Source organism: Sebastes fasciatus, chromosome 13 (genome assembly GCF_043250625.1).
Source record: "Sebastes fasciatus isolate fSebFas1 chromosome 13, fSebFas1.pri, whole genome shotgun sequence".
NCBI classification, from domain to species: Eukaryota; Metazoa; Chordata; class Actinopteri; order Perciformes; family Sebastidae; genus Sebastes; species Sebastes fasciatus.
Genome location: NC_133807.1, coordinates 19249392 through 19264076, shown reverse-complemented (window position 1 = coordinate 19264076; position 14685 = coordinate 19249392). Strand labels below are relative to the sequence as shown.

At 43.9% G+C, this 14685-nt stretch overlaps 2 protein-coding genes across 3 annotated transcripts in view; one reads left to right on the top strand and one right to left on the bottom strand.

Annotated features, from left to right (window-relative positions):
- The window catches only part of LOC141781600 (hemoglobin subunit beta-2-like), a 55063-nt gene that overhangs the window by 39593 nt on the left and 785 nt on the right, over nt 1–14685 (top strand). The gene's annotated exons all lie outside the window — the stretch shown is intronic.
- Nucleotides 974–13990, bottom strand: LOC141781598 (hemoglobin subunit alpha-1-like). 2 transcript variants are annotated; one of them, XM_074657441.1, is made up of 3 exons: nt 13832–13990; nt 13542–13749; nt 974–1188 (listed from the first exon to the last, which is right to left on the bottom strand). In XM_074657441.1, the coding sequence occupies exons 1-3, from the start codon at nt 13927–13929 to the stop codon at nt 1060–1062; spliced, it is 435 nt and encodes a 144-aa protein (XP_074513542.1). In that variant the 5' UTR covers nt 13930–13990; the 3' UTR covers nt 974–1059. The 2 variants fall into 2 exon arrangements, with proteins under 2 accessions (XP_074513542.1, XP_074513543.1); XM_074657442.1 differs by lacking the exons at nt 13542–13749; nt 13832–13990 and adding exons at nt 1345–1552; nt 1636–1795.

Here is a 14685-nt window from a genome sequence, read left to right as displayed (position 1 = left end):
TCAGCATAATGCACTCAAGTATCAAAAGTAAAAGTACTCATGTAGAATGACCACTTTCAAAGTGTTACATTATGATGTATTATAATAATTATACAGGGTATTATATGTATGATTATTCCATTATAAGATTTCTCTCTGAAATGTTGGAGAGGCTAAAAATGAAAATATTCAAGCAAAGCACAAATCCCAACAGAACTACTTTAGTTTGAGTTTAGTTTATTAGCACTAATGAAGTGACAAAAAACTAAAGTATATAAACAACACACAGCATAGATAGATAGATGTGCATGGAGACCCCGCGTATTACAATTTATGGTAATACAATATAACAAATAACTATATCTACTTGTAGATATATATAAGAGCTAATAATAATAATAATATGACACATTATTAATCACCAGTAGTTAAATATTGATGCACCAATACTAATAATAATAATAATATAAATAATAATAATAATAATAAAAAAATATTCTATTGGTTTTATTATTATTTATTATTTTTATTATTATAATACATCATCATATAGCATTTTGAAAGCCATTCTTCATAACGAGTATTTGAGTGCATAATTCTGCCTAATAAAAACTTTGAATGCAGGACCTTTAGCCTACTTTTCTTATTTTTACATTGTGACATTGTAACTTTGACAAAAGCGCATAATGCCACTGAACAGTAGGCTACATTTTTGGCACATTGAGATTACTCTTTATACAATATGTTGTTGGAATAAGCTCTTATTAATACTGGTTTTTATTTAAAATCTTGTTCTTCGGTTTAATGTGTGAAAAGTCTTTAAAATACTTCTGTATTCATTCTGGCATATTCAAATTCTGTTTTAACCCTGATTCATAAACAGTGTAATTGCTTTGTGTGGAAAAAAAACTTCTGAATTTTTCCAACTTGAACTTGAGACCATTTTAATCTGTATATCTGCACGAGAGAAATTCAACACCACACAAACAAAAAGTTTGATTGCATTTGATCTTTTATTATCATATTCAGACTGGCAGGGTGTTTATCCTGCATGCATGCTGTCCGTCCTCTGCTGACAGTTTATCTGTACTTCTCAGACAGGGCACGAGCCAGGGCAGCCAGGAACTTGTCCATGGACACATGGGCCTCAGGGGTGAACTCCACGGGGAACATGATGGCCAGGACAACAAGCATGCAGTGAGCGAGGAGCTGTGAAAAGAGCATATAGTGGAATTAACATAATGATCATGCATAAGAGTGTATGACACCAAATATGAAGAGGCCAAAGAACACCAAACTAACATCTGGTGCGTCACTGGTTTTCTCTTCTATCTCTGTGCTAATCAGCATCACTGAACTCTATACCTTGAAGTTGGCAGGGTCCACACGTAGAGTGAAGGCATGCAGCTCACTGAGCCTCAGAAGACCAGCATTCAGGTCGTCGATTTTGGTCACAGCCCTTCCGACTCCACCCATTATAGTCAATCCATGCTTCCTCACCTGCGGAGAGCCGGCGCTCAAGTCCGCCCAGTGGTTGAAGTAAGTCTTGGTCTGCGGATACACCACCAGCATCCTGTGGGGAAGAAATGTGAGTGAGCGAGTGAATAAGTAATAAAAAATGAAGAGATATTTTAGGTGCAGGTCAGTCATATGTACCTGGACAGAGCATCGTTGCCGATGTCTTCTGCCTTGCCAGACACTTTATTCCAGAAAATCCTGACTGTTTCCTTGTCCGTGTCTGTGAGACTCATCTTGCCTGATGGTTGTTTGGTTCAATGGCGATCAGCAAAAATTTGGGCCTTTTATACATGAAACAGGGCATGGGCACGCCCGGGCACCTCCTAGATACGCCCGGGCACCTCCTCTCTCCTCTCTCCTCTCCTCTCTCCTCTCCTCTCTCTTCTCGTGTTGGCTGACACCTGGGGCGCTTCCTTGTGTGCGACCCGCTACAGTTTTCACCGTTTCTTTCTTTTTTTATCTGTTCTTGTGTGTGTGTGTGTGTGTGACGGTACGGAGGACCAATATGTGGACTTTGGGAAAGTATGCGCATTTCCTTGCTTACTTTTTTATCCTGACGCTAGTTTGCAGCGTATGTCAAGGGGAAAAGACGCTGCAACAACATGGCGATCGGATCACTATCAATAGGGAGCTTCTCCTGTCGCTACGTTCTTCGGCGGAGGGAGAGATCCCGACAAACATTCCAGCAGAGATTTTTGTCCCTTTCCACCTGGACAGAAGATCTTCACGCCGGCTCTCGCGGCGGAAAAGAGGAAGGAGAGGAGGTATTCGCCGCAAAATGAAAAAACTCTGCCTCGATAACTGGCGTCAGTTACCCCCCTTGCCCTCGGTCTTTTTATGTAATGCCCAGTCTTTAAGGCGCAAGATTGACGAGCTGGAGATCTGGGCAAAGTACAAACGTGAACTTAAGGAATGCTGCCTGCTCGCGATCACCGAGACGTGGCTTAATGAGAGCGACCAGGACAGCGACCTGGCTCTCACTGGATTCGGCTGTCCCATCAGACTGGACCGCTCCTCTGAAGCGATGGGGAAAAGCCGCGGAGGTGGGGTCTGCTTCTATGTAAATCAACGGTACTGTAACAACATCATTGTGCGGGAGAAAATATGTACCCCTGATATAGAGCTACTCTCCATCTCCCTACGTCCTTTTTATCTGCCACGTGAGTTCCCCCAACTGTTTTTTACTCTTGTGTACATCCACCCCAGAGCCAACGCCAGTGCTGCCACTCAGCTGATAGTGGATGTATCACACAAGCTGGACTCTATTTGTATTGATGCTCCTAAATTTTATCTTGGAGATTTGAATCATGTCCGACTAGACAGAGTTTTACGGACATATGAACAATATGTAAGTTGCTCCACCACACAAAAAAACACTATCCTCGACTTGTGCTACGGAAATGTGACGGGAGGCTACAAGTCCATACCTATGCCCGCTTTGGGAGCTTCATATCACAACAGCATATTTTTACTGCCTACATATAAACCATGCTTCAGACGCCAGGAGAGAGAGGAAAAGGCTGTTAAGATCTGGACAGAGGACAGCATCTCCTCCCTCCAAGCCTGTCTTGACTGCACAGACTGGCAAGGCTTCTTTGATGCTTGTGGTGATAACATTGATGAACTTTATAGAAACTGTCTCATCCTACATCACTTTTTGTGTTGATTCTGTAATCCCCTCTAAACAGGTTGTTATTTTTCCCAATAACAAACCATGGGTAACAAAAGATCTTAAATCTGCTATTAATAAAAAGAAAAAGATCTTTTTCACTGGCAACCCTCAGGAGAAGAAGGTTGTCTCCAAAGAGGTTAAGGTTGAAATAGCCAAGGCTAAAGCCAAGTACAAAGAAAAAATAGAAAGTCAGTACGTAAATGGCGACCTAAGGTCAGCCTGGCAGGGGATTAAATCTATGGCCTCTATTAATCAGCAAGCAAATACATCCAAGCAGTTTATTAGCATTAATGGAGTTGAGGATGTAGACTTGGCGAACACTTTTAATTTGTTCTTCTCGCGGTTTGAAAGGTCTGACTTCACTCAGGATGTATCCAGGTTGAGGGACTCCCTGGTACCCCACAGCGATATATTGATATCTCAAGAGCAGGTCAATTGTTTATTTAGGAAAACGCGGACAAGGAAAGCTTCTGGCCCTGACGCCATCTGTGGTCGCACTTTGCACCACTGTGCTGATCAACTTAGTGAGGTTTTCACTAAGCTCTTTCAGATTTGTGTTGACAGCTGCCAGTTACCCAAAATTTGGAAATCCTCCACCATAATTCCCATTCCTAAAGTTAAAAACCCCAGGGAATTAAACCAATTCAGACCTGTTGCACTCACTTCCCTGGTAGTGAAGAACCTGGAGAAAATCTTAAAGGAAGAGGTTCTTTCCCTGGTGGAGGGCAAACTGGATTCACTTCAGTTTGCATATCAAACAGGTAAAGGAGTGGAAGACGCTAAACTCTTTATCCTGGACAAAGTTTATAGACACCTGGAAACACCAAAAGCTCATGTCAGACTCTTATTCGCTGATTTTTCTTCAGCTTTTAATAAGATGCAGCCTCACATTCTGATTGAGAGGCTTGCATCTCATTTTAACCTACCTCACCAGCTTTTAAAATTGGTTTTAAACTTCTTAACAGACAGAACACAACAGGTTTTAGTTAATGGTATTATGTCTAATACCTCGGTCTCTAATACAGGTTCTCCGCAAGGCTGCGTCCTTTCGCCATTGCTTTTTATTTTGTACACAGATAGCTGCAGGTCTTCTAAGGAGGGCAGCTTATTAGTGAAATTTTCAGACGACACTGCACTCCTGTCGCTCCTACAGGGGGCAGAGTCAGATCATGGCTGCGCTCTTCCTGCCTTTGTCGAGTGGTGTGACAAAAATGATCTTGATCTTAATGTCTCAAAAACTAAAGAACTTGTGATTGACTTTAGAAAAAACAAGATTAATCCCACTCAGAGTATAATTCATGGCGACGATGTTGACATCGTGCACTCTTATAAGTACCTGGGCACAGTGTTTGACTCTCATCTCAAGTTCGATGTAAACACTGAGTCCATTGTTAAACGAAGCCAACAGAGAATTCATTTGCTGCGGAAAATCAACTCCTTTGGTGTGAGTAGATCTATCCTGTGCACTGTCTACTTGTCATATATTGAGAGCCTTTTAACCTTTTCATTTATTTGCTGGTTTAACGGTTTGTCTATGAAGGACAGGAATTGCCTAAATAACATTGTGAAAGTCTGCTCCAAAATCATCGGAGCCCAGCAGAGCAACTTAAACTCTCTCTGGGAGAAACGTGTCCTCCAGAAGGCCAAAAACATTATTAATCACAACCAAATCCTGTCTAGTGAGTTCACACTACTGCCTTCAGGACGGCGCTATCTGCCGCCTCACAGAAAGACAAACCGCTACTCCAAGTCATTCATTCCTTCTGCCATTACACTGCTGAACGCAGAGTAACTATCATGAATGAACGACAACAAAAAAATGTTTTATTTACTTTGAATGTACAATTATTTTGCACTAACCACATAACGGTTGTCTGTGTTTGCATTAGGTACATTCTTGGAATACAATTTGCAATGTGCAAATACTCTTGGCACTTTATTCTATTCTAATTATTTATTTATTCCGTTATTCTTTTATCTCGTCTCGTTTTTATTCTTGTATTCATTGTTTTTATTGCGAAGATTTTTAATTTTTAATCTTGTACTTTTATTGTTCTGCACCTCCCCATATGCCACCTACTGTGTTCCCTCTGTCAATGATGATTGTGCAGTATGAATGTGTGTATATGTTTCGGTGGACTGCAGAAACTGAATTGCCCTTCGGGGATAAATAAAGCTCTCTGTATCTGTATCTGTATCTGTAGATATGATGCAGAATAGCTGGACAGCTTCCAGATTTATGCTGCAGTCAGCATGAGATAAACTTCTCATGAAGACCACACCACAAGTTAATGATAAGTCAAATCCTGTTCATTTAAACTGAAATTGAGTGTGCATACTTTATTATTGCTATTGTTGTTGTTGTTATTATTATTACAATTTATTATATATATATAACCAAGTTATTATTATTATTATTATTATTAATAATAATAATAATAATAATAATAATATTGAGTCTTTTTAAATAGATTAAATCTTATATAACATAATAATAATTGCAATAACAATTGTTATTATATTTCCAAAAACATAAACTATAGTAATATTTTGTATTCAATATTTAAATATTACTATTATGACGTGATATTTTCATTCATATATATATATATATAACTTTTGGCATTTGCTTAATGATGTTCATGAAGCAGAAGACCGCAAGAAAAACTGTGACTTTAGACACAGTAAAGCTGATATTTGCCAACTTTTTCCCTTTGAAATGTATTTTTCATGAGCATTTAATAACAACAGTTCACTCTGTGGAGCTTTCTTTTTATACATAGGCAACCTGAACTGTTTCCACTATACTTATACCAACAATAACAACAACAGTATTATAATCAAAACATTGTTTTGTTGATTTATTTTAATATAGGCGACGGTGGTTCATCTTTAATCTCATGTTCTTCCTCTGGGCTATCTTTTTTAATGATAATTTATCCCCTGGTACCACATTTCATCAGCGCTATTGTTCCTCATTGTGTGTCTAAAGACCAGTCTTGATATCTTTTTTTTAATCTCAAATACATGTTTTGGTGGTATAATTACAGACAAACAACTTGTTAGATTTGCTTAATGTTTTATTTGCTTTTGAGACAAAAACAATATATATATATATAGTTAATAATTTCCAATGCATATCTTTAAAATCAATCAAATTGATCACAAAAAAGAAACAGGCAAGGAAGAGTTAAACATTTTTAAATGAATGTTTAAATGAATTGGCCATAAGCAATAAAGGCTCCTCCTAGATATGATGCAGAATAGCTGGACAGCTTCCAGATTTATGCTGCAGTCAGCATGAGATAAACTTCTCATGAAGACCACACCACAAGTTAATGATAAGTCAAATCCTGTTCATTTATGAAACTGAAATTGAGTGTGCATACTTTATTATTGCTATTGTTGTTGTTGTTGTTATTATTATTACAATTTATTATATATATATAACCAAGTTATTATTATTATTATTATTATTATTATTATTATTAATAATAATAATAATAATAATAATAATAATATTGAGTCTTTTTAAATAGATTAAATCTTATATAACATAATAATAATTGCAATAACAATTATTGTTATTATATTTCCAAAAACATAAACTATAGTAATATTTTGTATTCAATATTTAAATATTACTATTATGATGTGATATTTTCATTTATATATATATATATATATATATATATATATATATAGCCAGAGCAGCCAGGAACTTGTCGATGGCCACATGGACCTCAGGGGTGAACTCGGTGGGGAACATGGTGGCCATGACCACAAGGATGCAGTGGGAGAGTGTCGCGGGGTTCTATGTCAAAACTCCGTGCAACATAAAAACACTGGCGTAGTCGGAAAACGTTGTATTCATCCCCTTTTTATTCTGCCGGCCTCCCAAAGTGCAATCATTGTGGCTATTTACAAAAAGTGAAAAATAGAAAATAAGCTCTGTACAAAACAGCAAATAGTACGGAAAATCGAGTTCCTTAATAACTCCATGAGTTCTTTCAGAATAGGCAAAAACAATCCAACAATACAATCTATATTTTACCTTCCTGAGTGTCTGAGTGTGACCTTCTCTGTCAACACTTCCAGACCAGACTCCCCCAGGTGGCCAAGATGACCCCCTTTTATACCAATAGCCCCTCCCCTGGGCGTATTCTTTACACAGAAAAATAACAATTAACATCATCTTTCATCATAGAAGATATCCATAGTCCCTTCAACCCAGGCATATCCCACATATAAATGATATATCTCTGTCTAAACATTCCCCCCCCCAACCAAAACAAGTTAATTTGCAACATAATCACAATTTCAAATAATAAACATATTTAAACTGATCACATGCTCTCAAAACGCGCGAGGGCACCCTTTATAACGGGGGGACTTGTTACGGCCCTGTTTGCTCGTCAATCCCACTTCTGACAAAGGTGGGACAGGCAGCGTTTCAGCAACTGGTGAGTGCGAATAATGTTTGTGTAAATATATGCGTATAGGAAACAGTTTAGGGGAGAGAGATATGTCGCGATGTGTTTAACTACGGAGTGAATCAGGAAGGGAGCGGAGAAATGTTTGGCGTGTGTGTGTGTGTGTGTGTGTGCCTGCGGCGAAATGTTGGTGTGTGTGTGGCCTGAGGTGATGTGTGTGCGCTGCCCACAGTCAGTGACGGCTACTCCGTCACATCATCCCCCTCCTCCCGGAGGTTGGCGATGTGCGGCAACCTGGAAAGGTAATCTGCCACCACATTGGTCTTGCCGGATCGATGTCGGATGGAGAACTTGAAGGGCTGCAGTGAGAGGTACCATCGAGTCAGGCGGCTGTTGTGATCCTTCATGGTGTTTATCCAGGTGAGAGCCCGATGGTCAGTTTCCAGGTCAAACTCTCGTCCAAGCAAGTAGTAACGTAGGCTATCCAGTGCCCACTTGATGGCCAGGCCCTCTTTTTCCACAGTGGAATACCTGGTCTCACGTGGCTGCATCTTGCGGCTGAGGAACAAAATCGGGTGTTCGTCCCCAGGGTCCCCTTGGGCCAGGACTGCTCCAAGGCCGACTGCCGATGCGTCCACCTGTACCAGAAATCTTTTGTTGAAGTCTGGACTCTTGAGGACGGGAGAAGAACACAGGTGTTTTTTCAAGGTGCTGAAGGCTGTTTCACAGTCATCTGACCAAGTTACTGGGTTCCTGTGTTCGTTGCGGGTCAAAGCTGTGAGTGGGGCTGCAATGGTCGCGAACTGTGGCACGAATCGCCTGTACCACCCAATCAATCCCAGGAAGGACCGTACCTCCTTCTTGGTCCGTGGTCGAGGGCAGTTCTGGATAGCTTCCACCTTATCCACTTGTGGCCGTACCTCCCCTCGTCCCAACTGGTAACCAAGGTACCGTGTCTCCTCTCGCGCCCACTCACACTTGGAAAGGTTGAGTGTCAGCCCAGCCTTCTGGATCCTTCCCAGAACAAGTGATAGATGTTGGACATGCTCTACCCAGGTGTTGCTGAAGATCACCACATCATCCAGGTATGCAGCGCTGCAGTTGTCACAACCCTGGAGTACTCTGTTCATCAGTCTCTGGAAGGTGGCTGGTGCTCCGTGTAGTCCAAATGGCATCACTGTAAACTGGTAGAGTCCAGCTGGGGTTCGGAACGCCGTGTAGGGTCTGCTTGTCTCCTCCAGTGGCACCTGCCAATATCCCTTGCAGAGATCAAGGGTGGTGATGTACTTTGCAGCTCCGATCTTCTCCAGCAAGTCCTCGATTCTTGGCATGGGATAGGCGTCAAACTCTGAGATGGCATTGATCTTCCTGAAATCAATGCATATTCGGAGGGAGCCATCCTTCTTAAAGACGATGACCACCGGACTACACCACTCTGAGTTGGATGGTTCAATCACTCCAAGTTTCAACATCTCCTCCACCTCCTGCTGCAGTCTTCCCACCAGCTGCTGCGGAATACGGTAGGGACTTTGACGAATTGGTCGTCCATCTTTGAGGCGAATGACATGCTCCACTAGCGTTGTCTTCCCTGGGCTGGCAGCAAATAAGGACGGCGTCATCTTGAAGACCTGTAGGAGCCGTGCAACTTGTCCTGGTTCAAGATGTGCCAACACAGGATCAGCTGGTGTAGTAAGGGTCTCCAGTCCCATCTCCACCTCTTCTTCACTGTCGACCTTCCTTACCATCAGAACCTCCCCTGGTACCTGGATCAACCGGTCCTTCCACTCTTTCAAGAGATTCACATGGTAGGTCTGCTTGGGTTTCTTCTTGTCTGGGTGATGGACCTCGTAAGTGACCGGACCCATTTTTCGGGTGATGAGGTACGGCCCTTGCCATTTTGCTAGGAGCTTGCTGTTGGATGAAGGGAGAAGCAGCAAAACTTTTTGGCCAGGCTGGAACTCACGGTGCCGGGCCTGTTGGTCATACCAGGTCTTTTGGCTTTTCTGGGCCTCCCGCAGGTTAACCTCTGCCTCCTCCTGGTACCTTGCCAGCCGATCCCTCATCTCCAGCACAAACTGCACCACCCCTCTGTCGTCTTGCGAGGTGGAAGGTGTCTCCCAGCCTTTGCGGAGCAGATCCAAGGGTCTCTGTACCTCCCAGCCATAAAGCAGCTCGAATGGGGAGAAACCAGTTGATGCCTGGGGAACTTCACGATAGGCGAAGAGCAGGAATGGCAGCCAACGGTCCCAGTCCTTGCCAGTATCATCCACGAACTTCCGCAGCATATTCTTCAATGTCTGGTTGAACCTTTCAACCAGACCATCAGTCTGTGGGTGGTATGGCGTAGTTTTGATTGCTGAGATGCCCAGCTGCTTTTGGAAGAGCTGCATCAACCTGGAGGTGAAGTTCGTTCCCTGATCCGTCAGGATCTCATCAGGTATTCCCACTCTGGAGAACAGTTGCACCAACGCACGCAGCACAGCAGGAGCGGTGATCGTGCGCAGGGGAAAAGCCTCTGGGAAACGAGTAGCATAGTCACACACCACCAATATGTACTCATGTCCACCACTGCTTTTCACCAACGGGCCCACAATATCCATGGCAATCCTGCGGAATGGAGTGGAGATAACAGGTAGTGGCTGCAGAAAAGCTCGGTCAGACTTGCGGGCAATGCATGTTTTTTGACATGTTGGGCATGTGGCACAATATTTCTGAATGTCTGTGTACATGGAGGGCCAATAAAAGCGTGAACTGATGCGCAGATATGTTTTGTTGCGGCCAAGGTGTCCAGACCATGGGAGTGTGTGTGCTAGGTGCATGACGAGTGACCTACAGTTAGCAGGAACTACTAGGCGTTTATGGTCATTATCAACAGTGTACAACACATCCTTTTCCACAATAAACCTTTCCCTTCCCACACAATCTCCCTTTGCTCCCTCCCCCACCTTAGCAAACAAATGTTTCAAAGTTGTATCCCCCCTCTGTAGCACAGAAATATCATCAGGTACTGCCCACATTTCATTTGACAGTGTACTCTTTGTTTTGGGCTCTGCTGACTTCAGCTGCTTCTCAAAGCGGCGTTGGCGACGGGATTTTCTTGGGCCCTTGGTGCCACCATCGAACAGACTACTGTCAAAGTCTGGGAAAGGATGAGCACAAGGTTTCTCTTTTCTTAGCCCCTGAGTGCCACCCTCACACAGACCACGGTGAAGGTCTGGGAGCGGTTGGACCCCAGCTTTCGCCTGGGCACGAGTGATCACAGGACAAGAAACAGTGACATTAACTTCCCCCCTCTGCCCAGTGTCAGTTTCCACTGGCCTGTTCTCCTGCAGCAAGTCCAGAAGTACAGGTAAGTCCCAACCCAGGAGGGCAGCAACAGGTAACTTTGCAACCACCCCAACAGTCAACAAGTAAGACTGTTCATCAATGGTAACAGTTAATTCAGCTGTGGGATAAGGATGCTTATCCCCATGAACACATAGTATGTCCTCTTGTCTGCTGTAATCCACACTGTTTACAGGCACCAGATCCTGCCGCACCAGCGACATGAAGCTACCACTGTCCAAAAGAGCAGTAACCTGCTGGCCATTAACCGTCACAGTTTTGTAGCGTTGTAACCTCACTTCACTATCCTCCACCTCAGGCCGGGGAGCATAGCAAGCGCAGGTGAGTTTAGCTTTGCGTATGGGACACACAGAAGCTTTGTGCCCTGGCTGTTGACAATAAAAACAAACAAAGTCCTTACCGGGTCCTTGTTGGTTTAGGGCCGAGCTGAAGTTACCTGGTGGTTCCTGGCTAAACTCTCTCCTCGTAGGCCGGGGCTGGGGTAACTGAAGTGTAGGTCTGGGGGCTGCACTGTAGGAACGTGCAGCTGGTCCTCCTCTCCGAGCGTTGAGGTACTGTAGCGCCAGCTTGGCAGCGGAGAGTCCACCCTCTGGTTCATGCTCCTTCACCCAGGTCCTCACTTCAGGGGGGAGTATCCGGAGTAGCTGCTCCAGGATAATGGCCTCACCGACCTCCTCCGTGGTGTGCTGCTCTGGCCGAATCCAGCGTCGATAGAGACCCTTCAGGCGGTGGTAGGTCTCTGTGGGGGTTTCACCAGGTGGTACCACTGTGGACCGGAACCGCTGCCGATACGTCTCTGGAGAGATGTCAAACTTGGTCAACAGTGCTCCCTTCAGGTCGTTGTAGCAGTGGGCCCTCTCCTCATCCATCATGGTGTAGGCCTCCAATGCCTTCCCCGACAGCAGTGGAACGAGTCTGCATGCCCACTCATTCTCCGGCCATCTCCATGTTTTGGCAATACGCTCAAAACGTAACAAATAGTTCTCAATATCCTCCCCCATCTGAAACGGGGATAATTTGGGCTCGTTATAATGTCTCCACCCTGGTCTTGGATGCTCAGGGCTGCTGTTATAGTCTATAGCTGCTGCTATAGGAGAGAACGTCTCTGTTGGTGCCTGCCATTGCCCACGCTGGGGTACTGGCGTCGGCAGATCAATTCTTGGACTGCTTGCTGTCACCGTGCTTGGAGTAGGAGCAGCGTATCTCAGGCCTCGGATCTCTGCTAACAGGCCCTCCTCCCTCCTATTTTGTGCTGTCATAAATTCTCTCATCATTGTCAGTAGTTCTTCTCCTGGCCCCCCAGTTGATGATGGAGCTGCAGGTGCTATGAGATCTTCTCTGTACCTGCTCCCCTCCTCATCTTCCTCTGAGGACGACGTAGTATGATCCGTCTCCCCAGCTGGGTCCATGCTGGCGGCCGCGCCCTCCTCTGACTGCCCTTGCCCTTGGGAACGCAGTCCTGTGTAGTTATGTCCTTCCGACTACCCATCCCACTTCTGACACCATATGTCGCGGGGTTCTATGTCAAAACTCTGTGCAACATAAAAACACTGGCGTAGTCGGAAAACGCCGGTTTTTATTCTGCCAGCCTCCCAAAGTGCAATCATTGTGGCTATTTACAAAAAGTGAAAAATAGAAAATAAGCTCTGTACAAAACAGCAAATAGTACGGAAAATCGAGTTCCTTAATAACTCCATGAGTTCTTTCAGAATAGGCAAAAACAATCCAACAATACAATCTATATTTTACCTTCCTGAGTGTCTGAGTGTGACCTTCTCTGTCAACACTTCCAGACCAGACTCCCCCAGGTGGCCAAGATGACCCCCTTTTATACCAATAGCCCCTCCCCTGGGCGTATTCTTTACACAGAAAAATAACAATTAACATCATCTTTCATCATAGAAGATATCCATAGTCCCTTCAACCCAGGCATATCCCACATATAAATGATATATCTCTGTCTAAACATTCCCCCCCCCAACCAAAACAAGTTAATTTGCAACATAATCACAATTTCAAATAATAAACATATTTAAACTGATCACATGCTCTCAAAACGCGCGAGGGCACCCTTTATAACGGGGGGACTTGTTACGGCCCTGTTTGCTCGTCAATCCCACTTCTGACAAAGGTGGGACAGGCAGCGTTTCAGCAACTGGTGAGTGCGAATAATGTTTGTGTAAATATATGCGTATAGGAAACAGTTTAGGGGAGAGAGATATGTCGCGATGTGTTTAACTACGGAGTGAATCAGGAAGGGAGCGGAGAAATGTTTGGCGTGTGTGTGTGTGTGTGTGTGTGTGTGTGCCTGCGGCGAAATGTTGGTGTGTGTGGCCTGAGGTGATGTGTGTGCGCTGCCCACAGTCAGTGACGGCTACTCCGTCACAGAGAGGATCTGTGAAAAGAAGACAATCATGTTACATGTATATAGTTTTTCTTTTTAGCTCCCCACCCACCTATAATGAATGCATCATATGCATGGTCTAATAACAGATGGACTTGTTGCAGGTCTGGAAACTCCTCAACACCCTATGCTTGAGGAAAACTTCATATACATTACAGGCTATTATATTGAAATAACTTTGGCTCTGCACCTTGAAGTTGGCAGGGTCCACACGCAGAGTGAAGGCATGCAGCTCACTGAGGTTCAGAAGACCTCCTTTCAGGTCGTCAATTTTGGTCACAGCATCTGCAACTCCAGACATCACAGTCATCCCGTGCTTCTTCGCAGAGGCAGAAGTGGGGCTCTGGTCCTTCCAGTGGGCGAAGTAAGTCTTGGTCTGCGGGTACACCACCAGCATCCTGGGGGGGAATAAAGCGAGTGAGTGATGCGTGCACAAATCAATCAATAAATGTTGGAGCATCAGTTTTTGGTCATATTTACCTGGCCACAGCATCGGTGCCGATTTCCCCCGCCTTTCCAGAAATCTTACCCCAGAAGGCTCTGACTGTGTCCTTGTCCTTAGCAGTGAGACTGGTCATCTTGTCGGTTGATTGAGTGTTTAGCTGAATGCTGTGATGAGTCCAAATATTGAGGGTTTTTATACTTGAAACAAAGCATGGACACACCCAGAACCTCCTCCAAGACATGCTGCGCAAGGCGTGTTGGGGTGCAGCCTCCACGAGATAAACAAAATAATCTTGTCATGATGACTCTGGATCTTTCCAAATAATCTGCATTTATGTATGGATAGCCTACTTTAGAAAAATCCAATCTAAAAGTTCCATTAATGACTTCACCGCAGTCCATCATCCGACATATAGCAACTAAGAAATGCACTGAAATTAGGCCACATCACACCTTATAGAAGACATTCATTTTACAATGAGTGACACAGCTTAAAAAAAAGAAGCCTAAAAGTTGTAAATATGCACACCCCTAAGTTAAGTTTAGTTTCTAATGCCCGATGGAATAATGTACAGTGAAAACTAAACATCTTAAAGGACGGTTTTAAGTTATTATAGAGATTTGTGTACATATTCTTAATATCGCATGGGGGTTGTCATTCAACATTTAAATTCAGAGATCGCTGTCCAAGGTGCAGATACTGGAACCTCTGGGGATGTCTCAGAGATAATCTCTAGGCGGTGCAGATACGCCCTTTTCTTATCTCATTGTTGCAAATCCAGTCCAGCCCACCACTCAACCAATCGCCTGCTTGTGGGAGGGGAGCAGGGTTGCTTTAAAAGTTGCTTCTTGGTGTCAGAGAGCACAGGATCTACTGACTTGCACAGGAA